This window comes from Melanerpes formicivorus, unplaced genomic scaffold (assembly GCF_026170545.1).
Source record: "Melanerpes formicivorus ecotype bairdi unplaced genomic scaffold, bMelFor1.0.p_v2 SCAF_32, whole genome shotgun sequence".
Lineage (NCBI taxonomy): Eukaryota > Metazoa > Chordata > Aves > Piciformes > Picidae > Melanerpes > Melanerpes formicivorus.
This window is the reverse complement of record NW_027142384.1, coordinates 1,219,450-1,240,635: the sequence shown is the minus strand read 5'-3', so window position 1 is coordinate 1,240,635 and position 21,186 is coordinate 1,219,450. Positions and strand designations below refer to the sequence as shown.

Here is a 21,186-nt window from a genome sequence, read left to right as displayed (position 1 = left end):
CATCTAAGCCACTTGCACATATCTGTCCTAAATAATTTAGAATTTCCTACTCACAGGCTTCAGGTTACAGCTTTTTTTTCTGGAAAAACTTCCACTTTCTGCTCCACCTTTAGAGCACAGGAATTTCTGGTGATGTCTGGATTTCCAGGGGTAGTGCTTCTGCTGCCTGCTGTGACTATACATGTACTAAAACATGCATCAGTTCTTTATCTTGCTTTCTCTTATATTTCTGTAGTTCTGTCTCTTTTGTACAGTTGTCAGTTTTTGCTGCTTTATGAGCAGAGTTTGAGAGTGCAGCAAAAAATTACATGGCTTATACTATTCCACGTGCATGTTACAGATGCAGTGTAATGGGACAATGTGAGGTCAGATCTCATCTTTGTATCTGCTTGTGTGCATAGGGACACTTTCTTTTTAGCGCTCCAGGTGGGTTGTATGACATTCAGGAGCTGTGTATGTAAATGCAATTCCAGGATTGAAGCCAAAGTTATGATTTTAAACAGAGATTCTCATCAGTGAGTTACTAAAATTGTTCTCTCAGACTCTAGGTGAATTAGCTGGTTTGAAATGGCAACAGCAGCAGGTAGCTGTCTTCTTGTAAGAGTCTGCATTCTTTTTCTGTGATTCAGTAACTCAGACTTGTTCATTAAGACTGAGTTTGTCTTCTGATACCACAGCTTCTTTCTGTTTTACCATTTTATGCTGCAGCATGTTTTTAGTAGTACCACTGGACTGCTACTGCAAAAGTGCAACTTGCTCAGAAATCTCCAAGCATATTTACTTGTTTATTTATTTTTGTCTCCAGGGAGGTAAAAGACCATCTAAATTATGAGCATAGAGTGTTTAACAGTGAAGAATTTCTGAAGACAAGGGCGATTGGAGACCAGCCATTTTACAAAAAGGTGAATTCTGAGTGAAATATGTTGTGATTCTCTATTGTTAATCTTAGCCTTGTACACTGTTCTAGAAGAACTTGGTCTTGACACAGGAAGCTAAAAACCAAAGTTACAAACTCTTGTGTTTTGGTTTTGGTTTTTTTGACTGTCATGATGATTAAGCAAATGGAACAGTTTAGTTAAATGAGAAAACAATTGTTTGGAAAACTGTTTCCCTGGACTGGGAGTGTCTGTGGTCAAAACCTAGTTTCTGATGGAATGTGAGATATTTTCTCCTGCACCCTACGATGCAATTTGTGTAGTTGTTTCTGACAGATGCTTGGTTAGAATAATTAAGAAGCTGCTTAATAAGCTGTAGGATGTGCTGTTATTTAACCTTTTCAAAAGTAAAATAGTATTGTGTCTTCGCTTCTTCTGGTGATGCTGTAGCTTGTTTAGAAAACCTGTGGGTACAAACAAAGGTTGAACAGAGAAGAGAGTGCAGCTGCCATTTTACATTTGCTTTTAGTTATGCTCCAGGGATCCATTTATAGGAAATGTTCAGAGCAGGATTTCAAAGGAGCAGAATTAATTAAAAAAACCTTTCAGTAACCATTTCTAATACTGTAAATGAAATAGTGGCAATTTTATGAATTGAAATGTGAAAATAGTGTAAGATTTGGATGTGCACGTTTAAGAAGAGTTTTGAGCAGCTGACTCAAATACTAAACAGCAATGAGAGGTTTGCTTTCAAGTAAATCTTAGAAGGTAACACAATATGGAATAGTTACCAGTGGTATCTGGGAATACATGAAGAGGACTCTTAAAACCCCTCAGAAAGGACTGTCAGTTCCTGCAGCTTGTCATCCCCGTGTACGCAATTGTCAACAAAATGTGCCACCTACTGGTCAAATGCAATCAGAAATCTTAGTGCTTCTGTAGATGCCATTTTATTGGATGTACTGCAAATGGATTGCTAAGAGGCATCTTGAATGAGAATGACCTGTTTGTCGGTGAAATATTTCCATTAATTCATTAATTTGAGAGCTTAAATTAGTTATGAATCTTTCTCATTTGCCTTTAAAAAGTATCATAGAAATACACTGATGTCTGATCAGTGTTGTTTTGAGTTCTTGGGTTGTTGTTTGTGGTTTGTGTTTTTTTTTTCCTGTGACAAACTCCAAGACTAACAACTCTGGGATAGATTATAAATCAAAGTAATTTTTCATAGTTACATTGAAAGATGCCATTGTCTTTAAGTTTCTACAGGCTGGAAGTTGTACAAACATAAAGACAGGATTCCTGGTTATTACAATACTGTTTCTTGATGAAGTTTGCATTTGATTCAATGAACAGATTAGTTTCCTGAGTTATTTCAATGATTAGTTTTCTGAATGGTTTATTTTAAACAGTGCTAAAAGCTCTGTGCTAGAACTAACGCTTTCACAGTACTTATGTATTGCCTCAAATCCTGGTTTTCATCTTGTTTGAATCTGCAGTGGTGGGAGATGGTAGCTTTCCACTCTTTTTAGTTCACATGTGACATTTTTTATGAAGTCCTGTGTCCTAAAAGTAGCATTTTGACCTTTCAGAAGTCATTTGATGACACCATGATAATTACATGAACAGGAAACAATATGAGGGGGGGGTGTTTACCAGAAGATCACTCAGTTGTCTTTGCATTTTGATGGTATAATATTACTTTGGAATGCTACAAACTTCTTACTGCAAGCTATAGACAATATTGTCAGTGCTTAGTTATAGGCAGAAAGTACACTGTTAAACTTGTAGCTGCAACTCTGTTTTGCTCAGTGTTTCTGTTTTTCGGTTTGGTTTCCTCATTTGGAGGGTGGTCTGAGGTTTGCCACTAAGCAAAGTTCAGAAGGTGAAGGGAAATTGATTTGATTTTCTGCTGCTGAAGCTTTCAAGTATTTTTCCTTATGCGATTGCTAAATTGGAAGTTCTCAGCTTTGCATGTATAAAGGTAATAAAAATGAGCAAATCTTGCTAATAAAAATGTAATTTGTAAATGACCCACAGCTAACCAGTTTGTGTCTCACAGGTTTTAGAGACCTACATGTTTCACTCTTTTCTTAAAGCCCGTCTGAACAGAAAGATGGATGCCTTTGCTCGGCTTGAGCTCAGTACCCAGTCTGAAGAGGACAGGTAAAGTTTTGTCATTTCTTATTCTGGTTTTGAGTCTTCTGTGATAAAAGCCCTTTTGACTCTGTTGGTATGAGATTAAGTCAATGTAAGTAAGATTAGGACTAACTGAGAGGCCGCATTACTAAGGTTACTGCAGAAGGGTGATATGAACATGTCCGGCCATGGCTGTTGAAATTGCAAACAGGTTCTGTAATTGTGATTTAATACTATTGTATACAAAAAGGTAAGACCAAGTGGTAATTTAGTGTGTGTGCAAACTGAATTTTAAAACTAGTTATATTATTTTTTTCTCAGGTTAAACTTGATGTTCCATACCCCAAGAAGGCTGACCATAGAGAAAATGGCTTCTAAACGATTTAATCACCAGTACATTAACAGGAGGATGGTGATCAGCATGCCCAATCTGCAAGATATCAAACTGCCAGAGGGCCCAGTGAGGAATTCCTCCCTTCGAAGGATAGAAACAAGCATTGGTAAGGGAGAGGTGTACTGAGCAAATGCAGGGTCTTTTGGCTTTATGGCTGACATCACTGAATGATTTTCACAGAAACACTGTCAGATGCTGGAAAGAAATGATGAGCAGAGTCATTTTGAGCTTGGACCTGTCCGTGTTTCTCCTTGCATGTTAAATCAGTCTGAAGCCTGCTGCAAGTTTTGCTGTACCACAGAAGACTGATTGGTCATAATAGAATTGATACTGGAGAATTGCTTCCTTTACCATGTTGAGTCCTCACAGAATCATCCAGAATCGTCTAGACCAGAAAGGACCTCAGAGTTCATTAAGTCCTGCCAAGTTTGTCATCCACCTTATGCCCAGTTCTCTGCAACCCTTAAACATTGGCTTAGGCTTATCAGTCTTTAACAAGGACACTAAAGAAATTGCACATATGGTTTATTTTTTTTCCTTTGTTTGTTGTTGTTTTGGTTTTTGTTGGTTTATTTCAGCATTGGTTTGGGGGTTTTGTTGTTTGTTGTTCTTTCCTATAATTGATTTTATCAGGTTAGGGAATATTCTGATAAAGATAGTGGATACAGAAATACATTTATGTCTCCAGCACAGCTGTAGTCTCGGCTGAATGTCATGTGATACAATTATTTGGTACTGTGATGGGAATTCTCTTTGGTTTATGTAGTACAGTAGTGTTGTGTGCAGGTTGGAAAGGTACTTGCACTTTTTACTCACTGTTTATGCTAATCGATCTACTTTTCTTTTATATTATTTTTAGCTGTGAAAATGCCCTCCAAATCAATCAGTACATTCAAAATCCCAGAAATACACTTTCCTCTGATCTTCCAGTGTGTCCACTCCTACTACACAGACTTCTTCAACCATCTCAGCAAAGCTATAAATACTTTACCACCTGATAACTCAGCATTGCTGGCAAGGTACTTCTACCTCCGGGGACTTATTAGCTTGATGCAAGGGAAGCTCCTAAATGCACTTTCTGACTTTCAGAACCTAGATAAAACAGACTTAAGAATTTTCCCTACTGATCTTGTAAGAAAAATTGTGGAAACCATGCCTCCTTCTGAGCGTTTGCAAGCAGACCGCAAACCTGAGCTGAAGAAGTTGATAAGTCGAGTGATGGAAAAACAAAGAGAAGTCTTGAAAATAGATGACCATGTGAAGAATTTTGAATTGCCAAAAACACACATGCAGCTGGAAGATTTTGTGAAGAGAATCCAGGAATCTGGGATTGTCAGAGATATAGACACTATACATCGGTTATTTGATGCCCTGACAGTAGGTGAGTATACGATACGTTTCAAGTGACCCTTCTGCATTGTGCAATCACAATTGCAAACTGTTTTCTTTTAATGAACAAAAAAGAAAATATTTGTCTCTGTTTTGTTTTCCTTTCTTTTTTTTTTCTTCTTCTTTTTTTTTCCTTTTTAGGACAACAGAAACAAATTGATCCTGAAACGTTCAGAGATTTCTACAACTACTGGAAAGAAACCGAAGCAGAAGCTCAAGAGGTGAATCTGCCTCCAGCAGTAATAGAGCATCTGGATAAAAATGAGTGTGTCTACAAGTTATCCTGCTCAGTTAAAACTAATTATGGTGTGGGAAAAATAGCTCTGACCCAAAAACGCTTGTTCCTTTTGACTGAAGGAGGACGTCCTGGCTACGTCCAGATCGCTGCCTTCAGGGATATAGAGGTGAGCATCCAGGCTCTTCTTGTTCTCTTGCATACCTACAAGTACAGGCCCTGTTCCAGTTTGCAAAAAGATCTGTCTGTCAAAGTGTCAGTAGGGACATCAGGAAGCACCTCTGAAGTCAGCAATTTATGAGTGATTAGATAACATTCTGGGTCTTTGTACAGAAATACAGGAAGTGCAGCACATGGGATATAGAGCTAGAGGAGTTTAATTATGTGAGTATTAAGTGGGCTTATTTGACTGTGGTGTCAGTAAGCCAGCTTGTATCCACTGTAGAGTGAAGTCTGTAGGATATTATTTGGAACTTACATTTTCATAAACCAATCTCTGCTTAATGCTGTGTATGAACAACTGGAATAATTAGCAGTGGTTAGCGAATGTTGCCCTCTAGGGTGAGTGGTGCTGCACCTTATCTGTGATTACAGGGCACATCTTCCTTGTTTTCTTTTTTTCATACCTTTCCAGGATGTTAAGAGCACAACTGTGGCTTTCCTGCTTTTGAGAATACCTACTCTGAGGATTAAAACATTATCTAAAAAAGAAGTCTTTGAAGCTAACCTCAAAACTGAGTGTGATCTCTGGTACCTGATAGTGAAAGAAATGTGGGCTGGAAAGAAAATGGCTGATGATCACAAGGTATAAACATGGGGATTTCTAACCCAAAAAATGTATGAAGTGTGTGCTTTCTGTCTCTGTCCTGAATAATTTCATGCATCAGTCTTAGAATTTCTGTGTTTCAGCAAACAATGGCTAAGTAGTAATAAAGTAATAAACTACTTTTGTTACTGTTATTTCTAAACATAATACTTCTGGAATAATTAGCATGGAACTTTTAATTTAGTCACCAGTTCTGTGAAACAGTTTCTGAAGTTTACAACATATGAGAATAGCAAGCCAAACTAACAGAAAATTTTCTCCACCTTGCTTCAAAAAATGATGTGTAGAAAGAGTTGTGTTGTGCTGGAACCCCAGTGACTATAGATCCTTTCAAAGAATAGGAAAAATGCTTTCTGCCAGAGAAACCTTGAGAAAAAGAATCATACAAGCAGAGTTTCCATTTTTCATGACTGCTGAATGTAATAGAGCAGTAGCTTGATGATCCTTCATGTAGCATTTGAATTATTTTACCCAAGTCAGGCACAATATGTACTTTCCTCCTGTGAAGATGAAGCCAACCTGAAAATGGTTATCCATCCTGTGTCTGATGCAGGTTTTCCAGCAATGCTATTCATGTGTATCCTGTATCAACAAATCTGAAGTATTCTTTCAGTGTTACGAATTAACACTGGCTCCTGGCTTCCTGCTCCGTGGTCTTGCTTGGGAGTGGAACATACGATGTGGGAGTGGGGTTTGACTGCAGGAAGCATGAATTGTGCTGCAGAGCAGTAGCTGACTCCTCTGTGTGTGAAGCATGACATGTGCTGTGATTGTTGAACATGGGGACTTGTAAGAATAATAAGCATTAGATAAAACTACAGTAAAACCTTTGTGTTTAGGATCCTCAGTATATTCAGCAAGCACTGACAAATGTTCTCCTGATGGATGCTGTGGTTGGCGCCCTGCAGTCCTCCAAAGCCATATATGCAGCCTCTAAACTGTCTTATTTTGACAGGATGAAAAATGAAGGTCAGTCACATAGCAAGGCTGCAAAGCCTGCTGTTGTTGCATCATCTGTCTTGGTTCTTTCTGTGTATCTTCTGATTTTCAAACTGATTATCTCTGGAAACAAAAAAAAGATGGTAGACTGATTTCACTTTCACAGGCATAGTTTATTAAACATATTAAACAGTATTAACAGAACACTTTGGGTTGTGAGGTTTTTACTTCTGTGCACCAGAACCTTGGCTGGTGTGTCTGTCACTGTGTTGGGTGCTGTGTTTTTGTTGTGCTTTTTTGACTTCTTGGCTGCTGTATGCATGCTTCTGCTACCAGAACTGTGTGCTTCTGCTACCAGAATTCATACAAATGGTGTTTGAGCTCTTGTATTCAGCTAAGGTTAAAGGGAAAGAAGTGAGAAATGTGAATTAATGGTGCAGAACAATTATTTCATAAGAAATATAGACCTATTTTAGGCTGATGTGTGCACTTCATGACCTTTTTCAAATCTATTTTAGTGCCAATGATGGTCCCCAAAACAACTTCAGAAACATTAAAGCACAAGATCAACCCCTCAGCTGGTGAGACATTTCCACAGGCAGTAAATGTCTTGCTTTATACACCAGGTAAGGTGATGCATTGCTCGCTCTATATTAGCTCAGCCTTAATTAGCCCATAAAGCATGTTATCTCACAACACCTGGTGTTATGACTGCCTGATTTTCTTCACATTCTGACATGCTTTTGTTGTGAGTTGAATGCTAAAATAGGAAATCATTAAAGCAGAACAGTAATATTGCCTATTAAGATACTCCAAGGCGTATCTTTCACAGTCTTTATTTGTCTTCCTCTGTGTATGTGCTTTATAATAGACTTCAATTATATGTTAATGTGCTGACTTCCCATTAAGACTTCTGCCTCATTTATTGAGCAGAGTGGATGAATCATGCTCCACCATGAATCAATCTTCTTTTTCTTTCTTTCATTTTGTTTTTCAGTAGAGTCATTCTGGGGTGTTTGAACCACAGTGCAGGGAAGGGTACCACCCCTTGAAATCCCAGCCAGACCTATATGCCTGTGGCTCTCATTGTATATAGTATGTGATCCATTATACTACTCATCAGGTGTGATTTAAATCCCTCCCTGAAGAAAGCTTTTGTGAGCTTTTCTGTGGTATGTGGCACACTTAACACCTGATGAATTTAAAAGCATTTGAGGGAGAGGAAAAAAGTTAAGACCTTTGTACAGTAAGTGTGAATTTAGGTAGCAGATATGATAGTTCTGGAAGTTCCTAACTCAGCTTCATAGCCTCACTAGTCATAGAATGGTAGGAGTCAGAAGGGACCTCTGAACATCATCTAGTATAATCCCCTTGCTTCTGATATAAATTCATATGAGATTCCTACTGTTTGGACAGTTTGAGACAGGAGAGGAAAATTTGTGGAATTCTGAAGTTAAAGTGGGTGGGAGCAGCTGCATGTGTGGTGGTGGTGGTGGTGGGTTCAGTGGTGGTTTTCACAGATTCAAAGAATTATAGGAGTTGGATAGGACTTCTGGAGGGTCATCTAAGTCCAACCTCCCCACCAGAGCAGGTTCACCTACAGCAGGTTGCACAGGATGGTGTCTAGGTGGGTTTCGAATAACTCCGGAGACTGAGACTCTACCACCTGCCTGGCCAGCCTGTTCCAGTGCTCTACCACCCTCAAAGTAAAGAAGCTCCTCCTCATGCTTAGATGGATCTTTCTGTCTTGAAATTTGTGGCCTTTACTTCTTGTCCTGTCACCGGGCACCACTGAAAACAGACTGGCACCATCCTCCTGACACCTGTTTATATAAGCATCGATAAGGTCCCTGCTCAGTCTTCTCTTCTCCAGGCTAAAAAGCCCCAAGTCTCTCAGCCTTTCTTCAAAAGAGAGATGTTCTAGTTCCCTAATCCTCTGTATAGTCCTTTGCTGTACTCTCTCAAGCAGTTTCCCATCCTTCTTGAAATGGGAAGCCCAGAACTGGAAGCAGTGCTCAAGATGAGGCCTCACTAGGGAAGAGTAGAAGGGAAGGAGAACCTCCCTCGACGTGTTTGCCACAGTCTTCTCCTCTTCTTTTATAGTATGAGGCTTCTGAGTGGAGCTCTAATGGAGCAAATAAAATAAATGGATTTATTAGTTGTACTTTATAGGGCTTAAAAGCCTTTCTGCAATCCCAGTTGGCTAAGTACTTAGCCATCAATGAAAGAGATTATCTATGCTCTGTGTTACTTTGAAGTGTAAAATGAAGTCATCAGGTGAGCTCAACAAATAGATGAGATGGAGTTCAAATTCGTTGTGAAAACTGTGTCCTCCTTTAACTGGTGATGGAAGCTTCAGAACAGAGATGTTTTGTTGGAAAGCTGCTTTGCCTAATCATGGTTTTCCTGCACATCTCCAAGTGATTTATTTTTTGTCCCTTTTATCTCTCTCATCTTTTGTTCTTCATTTCTAGGGCATCTTGACCCTTCAGAAAGACCTGGCAATGCTCATCCAAAACTGTGGTGTGCTTTAAATGAGGGGAAAGTAGTGGTCTTTGATGCATCTACCTGGTCTATACAACAACACTGCTTCAGAATAGGCCGCTCTAAACTAGTAAGACTGACACACATGTCACAAATGCTGCTTCAGTTTGGTGGTTTTGTTGCTACAGCCTCTATGACCCTGAATTAGTTGTTCCTCAAAAGTTGTAGAAAGACTCTTGAGTTATTTGGAGATTTTAGAGAAAGGGAAAGGAGAGAGAAGGATTCATAATGAAACAAGTAAAATCATGAGAGGTGATGGAGTGGGTATTGGGAGGGCCTGCTGGCCTAGGTTCTTGGGGCAGGAGGATAGGTTGGAAATCAGAGGATCAGTATAAAGAGAAGTTGAGAAGGGAAGCTCTAAGAATAGGTGAAAAGTCATCTGTGCTGAAGAAAAGTTTAAGGAAACCAGGTGGATGATATTGAAGAGAAGTAATGCTTTAAAAGATCACTCAACCATCAGGGTAAAGAGAGTTGCTTGTGAAAGACCACCAGAAAAGAGTAGGTCTCTCAGTGAAAGAGGCAGCTGAGCTAGAGCTGCAGGCTGAGTGAGAAACTCACAGGAAAGGGGATTGGATGGGTTGCTTGTGTGAAAGCTGAGAAACACTTGTGGGTGAGTGTGAGAGAGAGTCAGAAAGGGAGAAGTAAAGCTGGTGGTGAAGAGCTGGGTGGAGGGAAGATAGAAATCCAGGAGAAGAGCTGGTTGTTGAACTATTTGAAAGAGGAGAAAGAAAAGAGGAAGAAAGTTTGAAACTGATAGAACTCATGAGAAGACTGGGTTTCTGATTGAGGGAAGCACTTTGCAGAGGTGGTAGAGGAGAAAGCAATGTTTTCTGACACTACCAACTGAAGCAGGAAGTGTGTTTTTATCAGACTGTTAGGGTGGTTTCCAATCCAGAAGAGATTTGCCCTGATGCCCTTGGTAACCTTTACATGTTTTGGGCCAGGAAGCACAAGTTTAAGTCCATTACCAAGATACATCATTAATCCTATTGACTGAAGAATGAACTCAGCAGAGAGATCTGGTCTCTCTTTACTTCCAGAGCAGATCAAAGGACAGAATACTGTAGTGCTGAGTCTTGATCTGTTACTGGAATCATCAGAAAACCGGCATCTTCACAGAGCCTCTTTCCATGTTACATTAAAGAGTGGATTTTTTTTCTAGATTTTAAGTAATCCTGCCTTTTCTCCCCAGATGTGTATGGTCATGGTAGAACTGAGTCAAGTGTGGATCGGTTCTCAAGACTCCATCATTTACATAATCAACACCCACAGTATGTCTTGTAATAAGCAACTGAATGATCATCGTTCTGATGTTACAGACATCATTGTGGAGAAGAAGAATGGAATACCCAGGTATATTTAATTACAGTGTTTTATTCTGGAAAATAAATAAACAAGCAAACGTGAAGGGTGTCTGTACCACCAGAAGAGTCACATGGAGAATCTTCCTGTTCAATGTAAAGCCATTTTGTGTAGCTAAAACATCACCAGCCTGGAGACTTTGGGCTGCAGTGAACAGAGGACTAATTAAAGATCCAAATGATAGACATCATTGTGCTTTAATTATTTGACTGAAAGAAAAGAAAAGGTTAACTTGTGCTTGTGTAAAGGAGCCCATACAGGAAACCAGTGAGTGATTTTCCTAGATGTTGGAACGAATGTATTGTTTTAAATTGGGGGTGGGGGCGGAGAAGGGGGGCCCTTTATCTTGCTAGCATAAGCCCATTTTTGTAGCTCTCATATTGTATATGGTAACTAAGAATTTCCTTTTTAAAGAAAGAGCATTATGTTCTTTGGAACAAAGAGGATAAAGGAATGCTTTTTTGGATGAGGATGAGAGCAGCCAGCAACTGGCAGCACCCAGTGATGAATCAGTACAGATGCAGTTTAAAGACCACTTCATGTTTGCTTTGACCACATCATTGACTAGATGTTTACAGCATGCTTCTGGATGTGTCCTGCCTGTTTGTAAAAGAAAGAATACAGTTATTGTTTTGTTCAGGCAAAATTACTTTGATCTTTTGGTACCACTGGGAAGAGTGTTGACTGGAGACCCTAACCTGCTGTTTTCCCATGGGAGCTGTAACACTCAGGCCAGTCCAGGTATCAGCCATAGCTCTGCCAGTGGTGCAGCAGGCTTAACTGGGTTTCAGGTAGAGTTTGTTTAGGTGGTGTTGGAACATTCTGAAAAAGATTTTTCTCTTCTGAAGACAACAGATGTTAAAGATGGAAAAAAAATATCAAAGGAGTAGTATAATTTGTTTTCTCAGGTGCAGTAGCAAAGAAAAACAAATTTGAGGCTTTTTGTCCTAACTTGAGAGGAAATCCACCAGGCAACAACGTTCAGGGAAAGTTGTGGTTCAGTTCTCATGCATGATACAATGTAGTTCCTTGAGGTCTGAATTAGCCCTCAGTGCTTCCAGTGATGCAGAGCTTGTAAAGTATAATCTTAAGAAGATGACAAAATCTATACTAGGATGCTTTGGTTCCAGTAGTTTGAAACTTAGATCCCTGGCTGCAACCAAGAGCTGCTGGTTGTTTAAATGTGCTCACAGTAGTCTAGAGCCAGGCACCTAGAATATAACAAGGGGAGGAAAGGAAGTTTAGGTCATTCCCTAGGCATTGTGTTGGGCACAGGATGGACATGTTCCTGTTCAGTGAAGACTCTGGTCACCTTGTTTAAAAGAATTGAACAAGTCTGCTTGTTTGCTGTTTAATAATGAGAGATGCCTTTTGGAATTCAGTCCATTTTCTGTCCAAAATGGTTACTGTGCTTCACTCTTCCAGGCTTTAAAACAAAGAACTTGGCTTACTGTAAAGTTGGTTATTTTGCAAGTAATTCTCTTCCTGTTCAGAACAGAGTGCATACACAGACTGTAAACTCCCCTGTTGTTGTTTTTCACCAATCTGTACCAACAGTGAAGCGTACTCAAGCAGTTTAGATGGAACGGTGATTGCTTGGAACGTCAGCACTCTGAAAGTTAACCGGCTCTTCCAGCTGCCCTGCCAGAATCTCACCTCTATCAAACTTCATAATGACCAGCTGTGGTGCTGTAAGTTTATTCCTCAAATAATTAAAAAGAACATGATGTTTTATTAGACAGAACTGTACATCAGTCTCAATCTCATGTGTATGTGATGTTCTTCTGCCATTCTTCACTTAGTCTGCTTAAGCAGCCTTCTGTAGGTAATCTTCCAAAACACTTACATAGATGGCTAGCTTGTGTCACTCCTGGAGCTATGGTGCCTGCTGAAGGATCTGACTGATGGCTGCACTTTGTCTAACCTCCTGGGATGATGCCTGTAAATTGAAATGAAAAACTTCAAGAAAGTTGTGAGAAACAAAAAACTTTAAAAGTCTGTAGGGGCAATAGCAGTTAAAAATCACATGTGGTGTTTCAGCTAGACTTTTGATGGTATTGGTCTGACCTGGTAATCCCCAGACTTGCATTTTGGCTACTTAGAGGAGTTTGGCATCCCCACTGTAGAAGTTTATATGAATAAAGTAAAGCTTCATGCTAGGGTAAAGGAGCATCTTGAAGTTATTTCATAAATGGTGACCAATTCAAGAATGTTGCAGTGATTCCCAGTGCTGCTGTATACAAGAGCCTGGATCCAAACATGTCTTAACAAAATGGTAGCTAAAGCCTTGAAAATTCCTGGTCCAGCTGTGGGCAGTTGTGCTGCTGCCACTGCTGTGGTGGGGTAAGGATTCAGTCCCGTTAACTTAGTCTCAATTCTGCAGGTGCAAATATTTTGTACTTCAAAGCCTAAGTATGGCATGTCTTAATTTTAAGGAGTTTGTTTCTTCTCCTCTCATTTTTGGAGTCTATAAACTGTCATGTATGTGCACTGCAGAATAGCAGCCAGTGTCCAGAGAAAGAACAGATCTAGGAAATGGATACTGTGAGAAACAGGAAGAAGTGTCTCAAAAATTTAAGTGTTGAGAAACAAGAGTGTTGTTAAAAGCACCCATTTTATTTTGCCTTTTTTTCTCCATGGCATGTAGAGATGGAGGAAGTAGGCACTTCTGTTGCTAATTGCTTCTCTTTAATACTGAAGGTACTGGAAGTTGCATACTTGTAGTGTCCACACATGAATTTCGACTGCAGATGAAAATTGAGCATCACCTGAAGGATGTGTGTTCTTATTTCCTCTGCTTCCAACTCTTTCCTGAGGTATTAAATTTAAACTGCTAATAGAGTTTAAAGGAAACCCAACTGTGGCATTGCAAGCCATAGTTACTTAACTGCAGTATGCTTCCTGTCAGCAGTGCTCATGTGAAACATCTTTTTGTGCTTTAGAGAGAGGAAGTGTGGGCATCCTACTCGGGGAGTAGTGACCTGTATGTTTGGAACACCAAAGACTTTTCAAGTACACCCCAAAAGATTCATCTTCAAGATTGCTCTCAGATTACTTGTATGATAAAAGTTAAAAACCAGGTGAGAGACATTTGACTTGTTTTTACCTGTTGTGGAGTTCTTTACTTAGGTTTTGTTTGTTTGCAGCTCTGGTGAGCCTGCCATTAGTTACTTTACTGGGTGTTTGCATAGGTATTGATTCCTCTTGGAAATCAGAGAAGCTAATGACCAGCACAGTGTTGCAGTTATCCAGCAAAATGCATCTCAAACAAAAGCCTCTGCAGTAATTAAATGCATGGTGACTTTTATTAGCCACTGACATTTGCGGGAAACCCTAGAAATGGAAAGTTTATGTCCCTTGGTATTTAATCTCAGGGCTGCTAAGACTAAGCCTTGAAAAAGGTTAATAGACAAACAATAAATGCCAATTAGCTGGCTTGGGTTTGTAGATGACCTTTTTCTTGTTTAGCTACCACATTCCTAACTTAGCAGAGATGAAAGGAGCCAACAGCTTCCTACCGTAGCATCTTGTGCCTCTGTCATTGCTGGCCTCAGGCTGTGTACCTGCTCTTTCTGCATGATACCAGAATGATTGTAGTTATGATACCACATGGGCAGGCTTAGGGTTCACTTACAAATAAATAGCTAATATATGTCCCTTGGGAAGGCAGCTTCCTCAATCTTTCTCAGATTTTCCCTCCTTTGTTCCTCAAAAATGACTTTTTCCATGAAATGCTTCATGAAATAGGGAAGCCTTCTATGTCTTCATCCCTTGGTTAGATTTGTGAACTAAGATGGGAAACTCTTTCAAGACATCCTTCCCTGTAGTGGAGATGCATATATTTAACCTCTGCTCTAAGGGAGTTAGAAGGTTGTTTGGAAACCCCCAAGGCATTAAACTCTCTTTTCTCCTACTTAAGAACTTTGTTACTTTTCTCTTCCACTTATTCCTCATTCAACTTCACCTTAACTAACATGGTCCTTGATACAAAAGGAGCAACTGGACAATATCCCTGTGTGATCCATCTCCTGAACCTGAGTGTGGAGTCTGCTGTTTCAGCCTGCCAACAGCTCAGCAGCCTCAGTTGTCCAAGGTGGAGTCTGGAGCCTGCTGTAGTAGCTGCAGCACACACACTTCTGTTCTACACAGCATTACAGATACTGAGAATGAATTTGCAGCCCAACACTGTTGTTGCAGGCTTGCTTTTAAGTGCTAGAATGAAAAATAAGCCATTGTTTGTCTTTAAGAAACCTGAGAGGCACATTGTGCAGTTGGTTTTATCTGAAATGGGATGCTTTCTGGCAAGCACTGCTAACACACAACACAGAGTAGTTACCCTCTGCTAAGCTATAGACTAGAAGACCACAGCTGTGTTCTGCTGTGCTGGACCATGTGTATCTGATCCCATGCCCTGCCTGTAATGGTGGTGATGGCAATGCTACTGTAGGGAGAGCCTGTGAAACTGGCCTATAGCTGCAGTCCATTTCCCTTAAGCTCCTTCACTGTCCATGGTTCTTCTTCAGGGGTAGTAAACTCTGCCTTTCATTATCTATTTTTGGATCCAGTCTCTTTGGACTGTATTTAATTTTGAACTTAGTGGTGCCATAGTCTCCTGTAGCAGCAGGTTCCAGAGGTTCACTACCAGCCATGTACAGAGAAGTACTTTCCTGTAAATGAAACTGAACTCTTACTGGTTTCCACGTGTCCCTTACTTCTCTAATTGTGGGATCTCTTGAATTCTGCTTTTACCTTCTGCTTCTCTGCACTCTTCTGATTTTGTCAGTTCCAATGTCATCCCTCCCTATCTGCCTTCTCTCCAGCCTTAGAAGGCCTGGCTTTTTCCATCTTTGCTCATGTGACAGCTCTTCTTTCTCCTGATAGTTTGAGTTACTCTTCCCTGGATTTTCTCTGCTCTTGCAGTGCAGAGAGCAGGTACTCGAGGTATGGCTGTGCTGTGGTTTAGACAGTGGTAAAGTGAGAGTTTCTGTCTTATTTCTGCACTGGTCTGTAGGACCAAAGGCAAGTCATGTTGTTGAGGTGAGCAGCTGCAGTGCCAGCACTGTGTGCACAGGAGAGTTTCCTGAACCAGGGGATCCCGCAGTGCCAGCACAGCCAGCACAATCCACACCAGTAAAAGAAACCCCTGGGGAGTGTTAGTGACCAGGGCAGGCAAACAGGGTGCTGTAACTCTGCCATCTTGACCAGGGAGTGATGGTATCCACCTGGCAGGAATTCATGTCCTCTCTGAACTCTGCACCCACCATGACTGAGGCAGTTCCCAGACAGCTGTGGTGGGAACATGCAGATGCCCTGCTGCAGGATGTGCTCCGCTCTGACATCAGCACCAGCCGGCAGCAGTGAGCACTCCTGTGGGAGGTGTGCCTGGGCAAAGGAACTTCTCTGCTTAGTGACAGAGCTCCAGGAGGAGGTTGAGGACTGTCAAGGAGTCTGAGATAGACATGCACAGATACCCATATGGGACATGGTCAGTGCTTCCCTTTCCCAGCCTATCAAGAGAGAGCCCTCACTGTCAGTGTGGCCTGTAAAACTCTCCAACTGTGTCCAAATCTGAAACGTGAAGTAGTGAAAATGATTGTGGTGGTTGTTTTTTTTACTCCAGCTGTGGGTTGGCAGCAGTGGAAGATCACAAGGCAAAAGCAGAGGGAAGATCTATGTAATCAGTGCTGAGAAGAGGACTGTAGAGAAAGAGTTGGTTGGTCATGCCGATACCGTGAAGGCACTGTGCTCGGCAGAGGACAGGTACGTCCTCAGCGGCTCTGGAAAGGAAGAAGGGAAGATTGCCATTTGGAAAGCTGAATAGTTGTGCTCTTCAAAACACTGTACCTGTGCCAGCAAAAACGTGAAGGAGCCTCCACATACTTCAGCCACTTGTCAGTGTTACTCTTCTGTATTTATTGAGTCATTTTTGTCCCTTACATTGCAGCAAAAACGAATCTCCCCTCGCACCTCATGCTGCTCCTGCACCTTTGATGAAGAAACAAATGTGAATAGAGGGGTCACTGGCTTTTAAACTTGCCATGTATTGTTGGGAAGGGTAAGGGTTCTAGGCCACACTGTGTGATGCAGATGGCATTAAGAGAAGGGAAACCAGATCAGCAATTCCACTGGAGCCCTTATTTGGGCACTACATGAGTTACCTGAAAGTGGGATTCAATGCTGCCTCTACAGCCTGTAATAGCTGGACATGGGCACTGAACAGAGAAAACCTAAGGGAAGTGTTTGCATTTCTGGATTTACTGTGAATGCTGAGTATCTTTCTGTACTAGCAGCTAGATGTAGCTGGGAGGACTGTCCTGTACCCCTGTATGTATATTTATGGTGCTGTATCATTTGAAATGTAGACACAGACAGGCTCTTCCTGATAGCACTGGAAGCTCCCTGCTGGCGAGACAAGATACTTGGATATTCTCAGTGACTGTTTGACTCTTTAAACTTGTTTTTCCTGGAAATGGAATGCACAGCACTTGGCATTTGTAACAGTTCATGAAACTGATTCAATGTTTTTTCAACCTGAAGCACTTTATTTCATTCCTGTATCTGTTATACTTGCTTTTGGGAGCAACCTTTCAGCTACTGTGCAAACAAACCTCTACGACTCCTCCCATTTCTGTAGTCAGAACTGCTGTTACTAGGGTAGAAACTGCTGAATTTTTAACTACTGCACAATTCAGGTTGGACTCGATGATCTTTGAGGTCTCTTCCAACCTTATTGATTCTATGATCATCAAACTGCTCCTTAATTCCTGAAGTGAACATCACTGAGTCCAGCGGAGTCTCGAGCAGCATTCCCTGATCACATCCTGGTGTCCATTGGTTTTATTGCCATCAGTGGACAAACAGTTACAAGTCAAACAGTAAGTCTATGCAGGATAGTTTTATCTGAGTGCTGGGTAAAGCAGAATACAATATTGAAAATACTGTAAATGGAAGTTCAAAATGGGCTGCTGCTTTTGTTAATGAAGCAGTGTAGGCCTAATGGAAGAGTAAACTACCGTAAGTGTAATGCCTGTAGTATTTCCCTCTCAGCGTGCTGATGAAAGGTTTTATCTTAGGATGGTAACTGGAATGTTACCTTTTTATTTGTTTTGTTTTGTTAGGGTTTTTTTCAATTTAAAAATATTAAACACTATATTGGCACTCTGGGGCCTCTCTTTGTACCTTGTTGCTGTGTGACTCAATACAAGAATGATGATTTTTAGCAGTGCCTTGCATCCTGTCTGTGTTCTAAGGAGGATAATTGCCTGGGTTTTTTCTCTCTTGTATTATCCTTAAAACCAGCTTCTGCTGGTAATGTGTCCTCCCCTGAGTCCTCCATCTCGAACTTCCAGGTTCCTTCTTTCCTCCCCTGGCAGGTGGTGGTAAGTGAAATGAATTATTTAGTGAATTAAAGATGTCTCTGTACAGTGTACAGCACACAAGTGCTGCTAATGAAATTCCACTTGCTGCAGAGAGGAGCTCAGCTACACCAACCTGCCACCTGCTTGTCATTGCCTTGATTTTCCTTCCTGGCAGACTTTTTTAAACCTGGCTTTGCCTTCCCAGCATCTGAAAATACAAATTGACAAAACTGGCAAAGGTTGATTTTTGTGACTATGAATTCTTCTATTGATAAAAGGCTGCAAAAGTAATGTACTGAATACAGACACAAGTGAGTGAGTAGATGCCTCCTTTTCAAAGCACTGCTTTCTTTAATACCAGCCACTGAACACCACATACAGGAGGAAAGTTGAACTACATCACACCAAACCATACAACACAAAGGTCCTTCCAGAACCTATCCCCAAGAGCAGGAGGACCAGCAGTACCAATACAAGTGACTTGAGGAGCACAATGCTGGTTTGTCTCTTGGCAGTGAGGAGACAGCTCAGGTATGTGTTCACTTAAGCGTTTCATCTTCGCTCCAGTGTCACAGCTGTGGAAATGAACCTCCAGCAATAGCACTGTGCACTTCTGTTCAGTTTTCAGTGGATTTTCAGTTGCTTCCCATGGGCCCCTTGGTTGTGGGAAGGCACAGGGGAAGGGATCTTCAGATCCCTAGTGGTCCTTAGAGCTATTATGTGCCACGGGGTGGGCTCTGCTCTGACACCAGTATTGGACTGGCAGTAAGGAGTACAGCTGTGGAGGTGTGCTCAGGGAGAGGAACTTCCCTGCACAGAGCTCCAGGAGGAGGTGAAGAGGTTGAGGAATATCAGGGACTGTGTGAGGGAGACAGATACCTGAGTAGAACTGCACCCAACCTCCCCTGGGGCAGACCTGTCAGGCAGACAAGGTGCATAGTACTGAGGATTCCCTGTCCTCTCCACCCAGCAGAGCATGGTGACTTTAGGTACAGGGCACAATGGTGACAAGTCCTTGCCAGGTACAGCAGGTGTCTGCTCTGAGACTTCCTCAGCACCCCAGGGAAGTGGGCATGGCACCAGACTGTCAGAGTTCAAGAAGCATCTGGATAAGACTTGTAATTATATGGCTTAGTTTTAGCTAGTCCTGCAAGGGAACAGGGAGTTGGACTTGATCCTTCTGGGTCCCTGCCAACCCAAGATCCTCTGTGATTCAAACCAAGGGATGGCAGTGTTTGCTTCTGGAAAGAGCATGGCTGCAGAGACAGGAGCTGCTTGGAAAGTCAGGCTGCTTTATGCTGGCTGTGATCAGCCACTGGGGCTATGCAGGGGGTACAAACAGCCCCTTCCTCTGCCTCCCAGCCTGCATTCAAGAGCTGCTGTGGGTCTAGGCATAGGCCTAGGCCCTTTTCAGTCAGTGCTGATAGAGCCCTACCTTTTGCTGTCAGCATTTCAGAGGGAATAAAGCAAAGCCTCATCCTCACCTCCCTGCCATGAATTACTTGCCTCTGTTGCTCTGTCTGTATCCACTTCAGCTGCCATGTTCACAGCCATCTTCCCATGACTCTGTGCCCACCAGTGTGTCCTGCAGCAAGGCTGGAGCTGCTGGGGGCTGGGCATGCAGGTGGTACATGCAGGGACAATGCCACAGCGTGCACAGCAGGGTCTGGTGCGGGGCTCAGCTCAGCAGAGCCTGCAGCCAGCAGCAGCCCCATGGAAGCAGTGACAGGCAGCCCTTGTTTTCCTCTGTAAATCCAGAAGGATAGCCCTTGGCAGCAGGTGGCATCACCTCCCTTTCCAGTGCTGAGGGCTGGCATACACATGGGCAACATACACCACCTGCCCCCTGCCAGGATGGGAGAGATACCACCTTGGCTGCTGCAAAGCCAGAGAGGCAGGGACCCACTTCCCTGTGGCAGCTGGGGGCCTTGAGGAGGTTGCTGGCTGTTCCATCCTCACTCCAGACCAGAAAGCACAGGCAGTACTAGGGCAGGCTCCTCTCCAGCCCTTCTCAGCCACTCCAAGGTCACTGCCTTCACTCAAACAGTAACTTGGGGGTGTGCCAGAGCAGCTCTGTCCTCACCCCTTCTTTGCCACACTCCAGCCAGCCCAGACCCAGCACCTCATTCCCACCCCAAGAAGGAACCTGGTACCCCACTCCCAGGCTCCTGTCTCCTGAGCTGAGGAATGCACTTTCTCACCTCTCCTCCTTGCTGTGGATCAGCTGGGGAGGTTTCTGCTCCCCCGTTCTCCCTTGGCCACAGCCTGGAGAGAAGGGAGAGGGCTGCTCTGTTCCCCCCCATCTCAGCACAGGGCTGACATGCAGATACTTGGGAGAAGAAGGATCTTGGTATCACAGGTGGCAAGACCCAGACAAGGGGGTGTGTGTGTGTGTGTGGGGGGGTGTGTTCAGGTTTATTTGATCACTGCTTTCACATCCCTTTGGCCTCTTCCCTTTTAACTGTGCCAGAAGACAAAGATGTTGAACAGTGCATGCCACTTAATCCCCACTTCATTGTGGGCTCTGCCAGGTGGTCAGAACCTCCCAGGGTGAGGACAAATGCCCAGGACTCTGCTGAGCCAACTGGGGTGAGGAGGGGAGGCTCTTGTTCTTGCCCTGGTTTAACCCCAGCCAGCAGCTAAACACCACACAGCCACTTGCCAACTTCCCCATACTTCATCGTAGCCCCACACCAGCTAGTATGAAGAAAATCAACTTCACCCCAGCCAAAAGCAGCACAGTCCTGCTTTGGGTCATCTGCAGGTGTTTGGAGTGGCTCCCTGCCTGCTGATGCAGGACCTTTGGTTGTTCCTCCTTTGGTGCTGGTGGAAAAGCCAATGTCAGATTTTTATTGCATGCTCTCACTTTTTAAGCTTGGGCCCAGGGAGAAGAGAGTGCAGCTGAGCTGTGCTTAGTAAAAAATGAACCAAACGGTGTGTGGGCATCGACTGAGCTGTTGAGCCTGCTTCTGAAGACGTGCCTGCAGGAGAAGTCACAAATCCATCAGGTGAACTGCTGGGAATCAGCACAGGACAGCAGAGCTGCTCACACTGCAAGTCTAAGCTGGAGTGTGCAGGCTGATACAGAGGCCCCTCTGGCTTTCCCCTCCCTGGGCACTCACAAT

The 21,186-nt window shown here is 42.6% G+C and overlaps 2 protein-coding genes across 2 annotated transcripts in view; one reads left to right on the top strand and one right to left on the bottom strand.

The window, feature by feature from the left end:
• The window catches only part of DENND3 (DENN domain containing 3), a 40,359-nt gene extending 22,437 nt beyond the window's left edge, over positions 1-17,922 (top strand). Inside the window, exons 10-23 of the mRNA XM_068155446.1 lie at positions 806-902; positions 2,938-3,041; positions 3,336-3,514; positions 4,268-4,789; positions 4,939-5,201; positions 5,667-5,837; positions 6,698-6,827; positions 7,316-7,423; positions 9,272-9,411; positions 10,534-10,694; positions 12,261-12,394; positions 13,404-13,519; positions 13,646-13,783; positions 16,324-17,922. Coding sequence (XP_068011547.1) covers positions 806-902; positions 2,938-3,041; positions 3,336-3,514; positions 4,268-4,789; positions 4,939-5,201; positions 5,667-5,837; positions 6,698-6,827; positions 7,316-7,423; positions 9,272-9,411; positions 10,534-10,694; positions 12,261-12,394; positions 13,404-13,519; positions 13,646-13,783; positions 16,324-16,524 — 2,464 coding nt within the window. The 3' untranslated portion in view covers positions 16,525-17,922. The remainder of the gene's footprint in view (positions 1-805; positions 903-2,937; positions 3,042-3,335; positions 3,515-4,267; positions 4,790-4,938; positions 5,202-5,666; positions 5,838-6,697; positions 6,828-7,315; positions 7,424-9,271; positions 9,412-10,533; positions 10,695-12,260; positions 12,395-13,403; positions 13,520-13,645; positions 13,784-16,323) is intronic.
• SLC45A4 (solute carrier family 45 member 4) overlaps positions 6,236-21,186 on the bottom strand; it is a 103,138-nt gene continuing 88,187 nt past the window's right edge. The window contains exon 10 of the mRNA XM_068155450.1: positions 6,236-6,920. The gene's annotated coding sequence lies outside the window, so the exon portion shown is untranslated. The remainder of the gene's footprint in view (positions 6,921-21,186) is intronic.